Source organism: Cygnus atratus, chromosome 6 (assembly GCF_013377495.2).
Source record: "Cygnus atratus isolate AKBS03 ecotype Queensland, Australia chromosome 6, CAtr_DNAZoo_HiC_assembly, whole genome shotgun sequence".
Taxonomy (NCBI): Eukaryota; Metazoa; Chordata; class Aves; order Anseriformes; family Anatidae; genus Cygnus; species Cygnus atratus.
Window position 1 is genome coordinate 3,592,478 of NC_066367.1, and position 10,270 is coordinate 3,602,747.

General features: G+C 46.3%; 1 protein-coding gene across 1 annotated transcript; it reads right to left on the bottom strand.

Moving 5' to 3' along the window:
* Positions 1 to 583: 583 nt before the first annotated feature.
* Positions 584 to 8,982, bottom strand: NABP1 (nucleic acid binding protein 1). The gene is made up of 6 exons (XM_035536884.2): positions 8,677 to 8,982; positions 8,337 to 8,475; positions 5,158 to 5,229; positions 3,812 to 3,884; positions 3,498 to 3,564; positions 584 to 2,127 (listed from the first exon to the last, which is right to left on the bottom strand). Exons 1-6 carry the CDS (start codon positions 8,765 to 8,767, stop codon positions 1,940 to 1,942), a joined length of 630 nt encoding a protein of 209 aa, XP_035392777.1. The 5' UTR covers positions 8,768 to 8,982; the 3' UTR covers positions 584 to 1,939.
* Positions 8,983 to 10,270: the final 1,288 nt, after the last annotated feature.

The window sequence follows — 10,270 nt, forward strand, 5'->3', positions numbered from 1 at the left end:
CATACTTACAGCTCATTTACCTTCGGAACATGTCACACGTACTTCACAGGTTTAGAAGTCCTCTTGGATTCCTTCTCACAAGCATATCAAACATCTTAATGCAACACCACATAAAAGGTTGTCTATACATCTAGACTCTATGGATGACTTTTTCTAAATATGTAAGCAATTTAAAGTCCCTGAGTTACACATCACCTTACACCACTTCCCCGATCTCACTGCATGCTTTACAAGTTAGCACTGTTCCCCCCTAACAGCACCAGCGAGTGACCTCAGCAGGCATGCCACTCTTTTGTGTGCAGGACAAATTTTGGCAACAGGCATCAGGGTAGCACTTTAACAAATCAGAGGCAAACAGCATACAGGTCTCCCTAAAGCTTCCTTCAGGTATTTGTTGTTGCTGCTGCCCGCTTTTAAAGACATTTTGGTATTTCAGATTAAGCAAGGAACTTGCCCCTTAGAGGCAACTGTCAACAAATCGTGAGACTACCAAACAAGTATCAGATGTAACTTGTAAACATCAGTAACTTAGGGGTAGTTTCAAATAACATGAATAACAGAGACAACTTGCAATTCAGAAATAGCCTTTTGTCATCAAGTCTTTATGGCTTGACAGAAAGAAAGTTAATTTGTTTTTGAAGTAGTTAGTGCAATTTTTATTTGAGAGGTCAGCTATAAAGAAGAGTTAAACAGATGAATCCAGTATGACACCTCAGCTTCAAAGTTGTTTTTTAAACCTGATCTGAAATATGGCACTGGACAGTTACCTAGGGTCAAGGCATTTGTAATCTTGGAAAAAAAAAAACCTCAGCTTCCCCCAAGGGAGAGTGGGGTGAGAGTTAAGTTCTTTAAGGGATAATTGATATTCCATATAAAACAGAGGAAGAAAAGCTTAGCAGCACCAAAACTGCAGCTGTGTGCTTGGCCAGTGTCTCTGCAATCCAAACATACAACTTGATCTAATACAAAATTCATTTGGAAAAGTGAATGAATAAAGGAAAAGTACTCAGCCTCATTAAAGAGATATGTAATGCAGCATTTGAGAACAGTTTGTGAAACTCATTCTTTCCTGGAGATTCAGAGTCCTGTAAAGTAACTTCGAGCTTTTACAGCTACTAACAGTATCCTCCAATGCTGTCTGAATTTAGATCTTCCTTTCACATTCCAGGCAAAGCAAGAATGAGCATCCAGGCTTTTACCCAAAGCAAAAAAAAAAAACAAACGTTGCTTTCCTTGACACTGATAATGGTGGATTATGGAGAATTTTTCTTTAAATAACATATGCCTTCTCTGGAATTGGCATGATGAAGAATTAGTCTTTAAAATAGCATACTGATTTTTGGAATCAGAAGTCAAGTTTCAACATGCTCACCGGGTCTTTGACTTTTGTCTGGGTTATTCATTCGCTGATTTAGGACACACCACAAAGTACTGGCACCACCATTTCCTTACACTTATTGCTTTTACAAGCTATATTCATTCCAAGTACACCTAGTTCACTAAGGCTGCTTTGCCCTTCTCCCTCATTTCTCTTCCAGTACGAAGAACTCCCATTAACACTAACGGGAAATCAACGTTATGTGCACACAGGACATTACAGACCTTTTAAGGCTATATGGCTGACCAACAGAAACAGAAAAATACATACATGTAACTGAAATTTTCTTCCGTTTAGCAAATAGTACTGAGTTTTAACTGAGGCTCTTCAAACCATTACCCTTATGTCCTTATATCCACCTTCTCCCTCTACCCCTTTAATTTATGGGGAAGACTCACTGTGCTTCCCTAAGCAAAACAAAAGATCACATCGTTTGCTCCATAGATCAAAAGGTAAAAAACAAAGGACAAACTGGTTCACAGTTAACCATAAATAAAAGTGCAATAAGTGTTCAAGTAGAGTGTAGAGTTTAAGCAAGCTGTACAACCACATTTGGCATAGTCATCTTTTATAGGCTCTGCGTGGGTCCCTCCCATTACTGACAGCAGGGGGAAGAGGCTGAACACTGTTAGCTGTTGCTGGATTTACAGGTCCTCGTCCATTGCCTCTCCCACTACCTGCATAAGAGTGGCCATGATTATATGTAAATGGGAATCCACTTGATTCAGGTCCAGTTTGTAAACCGTTTCCTAAAAAGACAGAAAAGAGGTCATCACATGTTCCATTGAACGAAATCACTGCTTCCCTACACAAGTTTAACAACAGGGAACATACGGAGTTTGCAGCCATCAGCAAACCCTGAGCACTAGAAAAAGTCCCTCTGGCATTCCCAAGACCCCAGCTGCAGCTTACCTTCTCCCCTAATCCCTTCCCCAACACCTCCAACAAAAGCAAGAAGGGCCACAGGGAGCTGCATGCTAATTCCCTGCACAGGAGAGACAGGAGTCTAATAAAACTAGACTGATGCTTTCAGAAACATGCTCTGGCTTGTAGGTCACACAACCAGGATGTTCCAGAGATATAGCAGGGCAGAAGTCAAGTAGAAATGAGCAGAAGACAATCAAGCTGCACATAGCTTATTGCATCTTTCCCTGCTAGCAGACAGAAATAGAAAGCTGTCTTGTGAGGTCCAGTCACAGGAGCAAGTCAGCTAGCGCTAAGTTCTCATGAACATGAGGTCAGCAGAAACAAAGCTGCCCAAAACCCAACACCGGGACACTAAGGAGGTGCCTGCACACCAACTGGGCTAAAAGCCCACTTGCCTCACCCTGGAAAAGGAAAGGCAAGACTCTTTGCTCAGAAGCATTATTTTCAAAGGTACACAGAGGGCTCCTTATTAAAGTAGGAAATGATCATCATGTTGCTAAAGAAAAACCAGACAGTCACCGAACTGAAGTGACATGGAGGTTTCCAGCAGCAAGTTATGGATCAGTTTGCTGCCATCCACCAGCAAAACTCAGCTACAGAACACCAGGCACTGAATCTGGGCATTGTGTAGGCAGGCCACAAATAAGGTTCCCTCTGAGCTTACACCCACTCAAGCCTTTGAAGCAACTTATTAGGCATTAAAGCTTAAATAGTATATCACAAAGCCATGCAGTCAGGTCAGATATTAGAATTCAGATTACCTCCACTTCTATCTATTTTGAGGAGCTAACCTGGCAGAAAAGCCATGGTAACTGGCAAGATTAAAGAAGGCATTTTTAAGACCAAGGTCTCAGGTGGTTTAAAAAAATAAACGGTTCCTGCTACTGCACTTTATAAACAGAATTTCAAGTGCTGCCAGAACTCTTTGAAAGCATCAGAACAACCTAGGATTAGTAAAGTCTTTTTACATGACACAGACACTATGAATATTTTCTTCCTCTTCTTGGGGACAAAACCTGAAACCATTATTCAGGAAATGTCTGTGTTTGTGTTTGCAGATTCATGCCCCAAGTGAAAACACTTTTTAGAGCAGGTTTGTACCCCCCAGTGTCGAAGCCCTTAAGGTAAATTTCTTTTCCTTCCCATTAACTGTTTCTTATACTTTCACCTCCACAAAATGAAAGAGACTTACCCAGTGGCCCGAATGTACAAGAACTCATATTACTTGATGCAGAACTATTATTCTGTTCACCTTGTGCCTTCAGAGAAATGTAAAAAAAGATACGGGTCAGAAAGAAGTTGCAAAGATTCACAGAACGGAATTTTTCTCCTGTGTTCTTATTGAGGCTCTACATAGAATTTATTTGCTACACTAATTATTGACTTTTATTTATGTATCAATTCAAATCCATTTTTCCAGAAGGACTATATCTTATCACAGCCTAGTGTGAAGTATTCAGAACGAGGAGCACTTTATAGCTGAAGTCTCAGACAAGTTTAACATACCAGTTTGTTCTGTCCAATGTGTTCTGAGTTGGGCTCACTGAAGTTTGGCACTTCTGAGTATACCATGCAGAACCTGAGAAGAAATCAGCATTATGATGACGTTCTAGAGCCGTCCTTAAAGTTCTCAACTCTGCAACTCCAGGAATATATATTCTGCACGTATCCCACCATCAAGAAGTCACTAACCCAGATCTCACACCTTCAGAAAGTAGCTGTAGGTACTAAAAGGCCTTGCTAGCTTTTTGATCCCTGCATAGGCTTGTGGTAAAGCTGTCACTTCATCCAGGTGAGGGTATGTCAGTCAAGCAGGAGCAAGTACACGTCTACTCTAGGAGGTAAAATGGTCTAAAGAAAACAAGAAGTAACAAAAGAGCTCCCTCAGCCTCTCCCATCTACACAATCTTGTCCAGCACCCACTCACAGGGTCAGGTGAGGCACAGAGTCACCCAGCCTGCTCCCAGTTATGGCTGGATTAGACCTCGAGGGAAAACAAATACTCCCACACGCTCCCATACTACAGAGAGCTCCATTACCATAGCACAGAGGAGTATGAAACGAGGGATGAAATTCAAAGCATCCTTTTCCACTTACAGGGAGTCCTAAGGAATAGGCCCACCAACTAACCACATGGAAGTGGTAGCAATGACTTAGCACCACAGAAAACGTGGTCATCCCTTAAAATCCAGAAGAGCCCAGGGCATTTTTGAACCATGTAAGAGGGGGCCACCCCACGGCACTACTTCCCTAATGACTACAAGGCCTCTTACAGCACTGTGTGAAGTGGAAAATCTCTTCTGGTTAGAAAAAGGTTGCTATTTTCCCTGTTGCCTGTCAAGTATGTTACTCATGCTTGTTCTTAGTCAAGAAAAGTCACCGCCTCACTCTGTGGGCAGTTTAAAGGAGGTTTAACGAGGCTTGCTTCTGTTTAGATATGATTCATGGAAGCTACCTTTGTCTTCTTTACACTGGTTGTCTCTCAAGCATGAGACAGACACAGGGTTTCCACCAAAGTGGTTATTCAACCTGAGGTCTAAGTAAGCAATGCAGACTAAGTCCCTCATCATTTATCCACTTCCCCGCCACCACCTCCAGGTAGAATCCAGACCTGTACTGTGACAGAGGCTGATTTACCTCAATATGCCTAAAATCCTTAGAGGACTGGAACTCATTACCATACAATGTGGAAAATCACATCACAGATGTCTGTACTGTACCTATCCTAGGCCGATCAGCACCTTTTTGCTGACCTAGCTTCTATTTAATGAGAGCCACCCCATCCTATACTTACCATGATGCTCTGTTGAGAACAGCACGTAACACGACAAATATAAGCATGTGATACTTACTCCCCAATTTTATGCAGCTCGCCTCCTCGTCCTGTGTAAAGTGTCAGGCATCCTTTCCACAGAGATGCATACCTGGCCAAAGAAAAGAACAAAAAAGTCTTAGATAATAAAAAAGACCAGCACTGAAAAAGCAAGCAGAAACGTGCCATCTTCAAAGGTTAAAAAAAATACTTCCTATCAGAATTAATGGACTAAAAACAATTCCCAGAGATCTCAACTGCAGCTTTAGTGCATTAGAAGATTATAGATTCCTATGTTTTACTTCTAGCAAAAGGTATTGGAAGCTTGGCTGAACCCTTTGGGAATTCCAGGAAACCAGCCAAGTATTTTGAGATCTGATGCTCTTTCCCTGGCTGGAGCAAACCTTGTGACTACTCCTGCGGAAGAAAGGCACTTTGCCAAAAGCAGTACCCATGTTACCACTGTTAGAACTCTCAGGTCTGGGGCTTACTATGCTTCCAGCAGCAGCCGGGAAGAATTAACTTTGTTCACTGGAGGATACTGCTACTGAATGCGTGTAATAGTAAGTGTTTACTTTTTTAGTACAGGTCCTTACCACGTTTGCTTCTTGGTTTTGTTTTTTTCAAGGTACAAGTTTGATTGCTGCATTCCAAGTGACATGCAAAAATATCATTTTTGGATTGCAGAAACAGTCACTTACAAGGCAGAGCACGAGTGCACTCTCTGTATAGAGGCACTTGGCTCCAGGCACTGGAATTTGAGTTATACAAAGCGTTTCACAGAGTTTTCCTTCCATGGAAGAGCATCATGTAAGAAAAGTGTTGCAAAATGCACATTGGAAGCGCAGATGCAGCGCAAGGGAGCTAACAGGAATATGGGCGTGTTGATCCAGCAAAGGAAGCAGGAGCCCCAGACATTCTGCTGTCAGGAGTCACAGATAATCTCAATGAGTCACCACTTCCTTGTGCTCCAGGTCTCCACGAAATATAGGTAACAAGCCCTTCTCTTGCCCTTTGCCTTATCTACTCAGACCGGGAGCCATCCTGCCTCACAGGGCTCTAACACAGGCACCACGGAGGGGCCCGGCTAGCAGAGCGGGACCACAATGCCAGTTCAATGCTGGCCTTTTCTGTATCTCAGCATAGCAAGTGAAGAGGTGGGTCCACACTTCGGTGCACATCTTGGGGAGTTTTCCATCCAGAAGCAAGATTAATGCTCTTCACCTCATAATGCCACCTTACACTTTAAATATGATCCCCTCTACGCTTAACCCTTGATAACGAGCTAGCTGGACAGTCTTGTGGCAGAGCACAAAGGAAAGCAGAAACAAGTGAGAGATGTAGAGCATTTGTTTACTGGGACAAGACCCAGCAAATCATGATAATCTCCAGCACAAAGGTATTCCAGGTATGTAGGTATTTGTTTTTGCTTCAGAAGGAGCTGGTTATAAAACACTGAATTCAGTATTTCTAAATTCCAAGTTCTTAACTGCAGCAGCTTCCTGTAAATGAGTTAGTCAGCCAATGACCAAAATCAGCAAGCGTCTGCTTTTGAGGAGGAATGCATCTAATGGCTTGAAATTCAGCAGAAGAAAGGGGTAATTACACATAGGACCTAACAACACTTTACTACTTGCAATAGTAAGCACTGGAAAGTCAGATTAACCTACCAAAAGAAGTCAAAATCTACCTGCCTTTCAAAGGCAACATCCCACACTGAATCCTGAGTTATATATAAATTTGTGTTCAGAGAACCCTGTATGCCTGTGTGAGGGCATTTTTTTAATAGAAGAGCCAAAGCAGAACAGACTTAGCTTTTGCCATTACACAGTCCTAAGCAAGTCTGCAATTTACATAAATGAAGGCATGACTTAGCCACCCTCAAATCCTGGTGTCAGCTCATGGATTTAATTCATACAAGCCAAACTCCGTTTCTGACACGGAGATGGAACAACCCTCCCATTGGTAGCACCAAACTAACAAAGCAGCCACAGTAAGCCACTCTCAGAGCAGAGCACAGTACGGCTGCTGAGGAGTATCACAATTTGTTTCAACACCAGCTACACACAAGGCCTTGTGCTGGCCCAGAGCCCTGCTTTCGTTCTGCATGTTTCAGCGCTCCACGTGTTCTCCACGCAAGCAGGCTTCCCCAAAACCTCCTCCCTCTGAGGAGTCAGCCTATTTAATAGAGAATGATATTTGCATAGGAGGAAGCAGCTGTAGTCCTGGTAGCAAGGGTCATCCAATTTCATTCCAAAAGCAGGAATTACACTCGAATGAACCACTACAAAAGCTCAGTTAGCAGCTCCACTGAGTAACTTTTACCTAGTTTTTCATAGAAACAAATTAAAAGGACCTGTACTTGTTGTAGCACCAAGATCTCCTGCAATACTGTAGGCCACAGTGCCAGTGCAATACACCTTTAAGTGTAAACTAACTGACATGAACTCAAGTGAAATCGACAATCACTTTGCTACTGACAAAGTAACATGGAAAAGTATTTTTAAACTCTGTTTTAAGCTAACGTACTTTCTCTCAGCTAAGAAACATAATGCGGTTGTTTTTTAAATTAAACTGGCTCTCTGTGATAAATCCAATCGCACCTAACCAAGCTGTACAGTGTAGTCCTAATATGAATTTTTACAGTGAATTTGAGAAGGTTCCCCTCTGCCTGTCATTTCTGTTAAATCCACCGCAATAGAATTGCAACTTTCCTGTGTTGCAGGGACATTCATTATTCCCTCCTTTCATTAAGGAGCTGACTGCTAGAGTAAAGGACTAGCTATTAAAAAAAGAACATGTTTTTCATTGCCCTGCTTGATTTACATATGAGGAGTGACTGTTGCATATTCCCCCCTCCTACAGAGGAGTGGTCTCCTAAGGAGCTTTTTTAAAGCCAAAGTAAGTCTCTGAAACACCAGCTCCTCATTAAAAATACAAGCCCTTCCTACATATCCACCAGAGCATATGTTTGTACTAGGCATGTTCTGGGGCGGAGGAGACTGCTTTAATTTGGCAAGTGATCTCAGGGTGCTGCCTCCGGAATAAGGAGACGGTCCAACCAGGGCAAGCTGTGTCATCTGTGTCTTTCCACAAGGAGTCAAAGCCTGCTTCCACTCCCAAACCTTCACTTGTGTGCCAGAAGGCTCCCCAGGACCGGGCTGATGGCCCGGGGCGGGGCTGTGCTGTCCAGCAGCGGTCCCCCAGGCCCCTACGCACCCTTTGGTCAGGCGGATGATGTCCCCGGGCTGGATGAGGCCGCCGATCTCGTCCCACACGGAAATGGTGATGCTGCCCGTCTTGTCGGCCACCTTGCAGGACCTCACCTCGTGCCCGTCCTTCGTCTTGGTGACTCGCCCTGCGGGGGGAAGCACAGCCCGGGTGGAAACACAGCTAGGGGGCTGCACAGCACCCACAGCTCGGGTGCAAGCACAGCCCGGGGGTGCACAGCTCCCACACACGGCTCGGGGGCACCCACCCCCGCCCTGCACCCCCGCCCACGGGGGACACGCGTGGGCAGCCCGGGGCGTGTGCGGGAGGCGTGCCGGGCGCCACTTACCGATCTCCAGCACAATAAAGACGACATTTAAGTTTTTCAGTCCGGGTTTTATGTCTTTTATGAAGAGGTACGCGTCGCTCGCCGCGCTCATGCTGCGGCCGGCGGGGAGGACGGGGCCGGCCGAGCCCGCATCCCGCGGGGCAGCGGCAGCGCAGGGCCGGGCAGGGGGGCACCGGCAGCCCTCACACGGGACGGGGACACGGGCACCGAGGGCTGCTCGCTGACCGGAAGGCTCTCCCGCCGCCCACCGCCCCCTCTCCCCCCGACACGGCGGCACGACCCGCCGCCTCCCGCTGCCGCCGGCACTGAAGCGAGCATGTGCTCCGCGGCCGCTTTTATAGTGCTCGGCCGCCACCACGCGAGGCGCCGGGCGGGGGGGCGGGGGGAGACGAATGGAACCGTCCGCGGCACGCGGAGCGCCGCCATTGGACCGCGCCGCCGCCATTTTCTGCTGCCCGGGGTAGGGGGGGGAATGTGTGTCCCCCGCCATGATGCTGCCAGAGGCGGGTGCCCGGTGGGCAGGGGGAAGGACGGCCTGGGGATGTGCCTCACCGTGCTTTGAACCTTACTGTGGCAAAAACATGAGACCCGATCCTGTTCGGCACACACACAAAAAGCCCACGCATGCGCCCTGAAGCCACCTGTGGACACGTTACTGTGAAGGCTGGGGACATGCTGGTCGGACATGAAGGGATGGCAGCTTCCTCACAGGGAGCGCAGCCACCTAGCCGAGCAACCTCAGCCTTCATGCACAATTCCTACGCCGGGAGCTCCACCCTGCACAAAACCTAGCACCACAACGTCACGCATCTCTTTGAGCTCACTGCGGTCTGTGGTGGGGGCTGTCTGGACAGGAACAGCCTGCCTTGCTGCCTGTGGACGAGTGGCCAGAGCGGCAGGTGAAAGGGCCGCCAGCCGCGTGAAAAAACTCTCCCGGTTCTACAGATAAAAATATTTTTCTCTAACTTTTGCTAGGGACACTGGTGCTCCTGGAAAAGAGTTTGGTTTGCTCTCTTTCCCAAGTGACTATTAAAGCAATTCACAACCACTCCGAAGGCATTAGCATTACCAGGTTAAAGTCACAGCTGGGGTTCTTCAGGACAGGGCTGCAGAACCAGGGAGCTTGAACTGAAGAGACAGGCAGGGGAGAGGCCACTGAGTGAGTTTGTCATCTCCCTATCTGCACTGACTGCAGGATTTGGGACAGAAGTGTGGTATTAAGCTCTTGGGGGCTTTAAGCAAATTTTCCTGTGGTTCGTACCACCTTTCCCTCAGATTCTTGCGTCCAGCACCTGTTTGAGCACTGTGTTGCACCCAGCAGGCCTGCTCCACTGCCTACAGATGAGCATTGCACAACATTTGTGTGACCAGAGCCCCAGTGTGGCAGAACGTATGGCCAAGCATTTCCTAACTGCTGTCATCTACAGATTTGTGCTTACAGGAGTAGAAGGGGAAAGCCCAGCTAGCTAAGTGTGCTTTTGCAGAGGGGAAGCAAAGTGCCTTGCTACCTTTCCTAAGGGGGAGAGCTGAATTGCAAAACCATCAGGAGCATTTGGACGGAGAGAGCTGGTGTCAGCTGCTGTGCAGTTTGGGC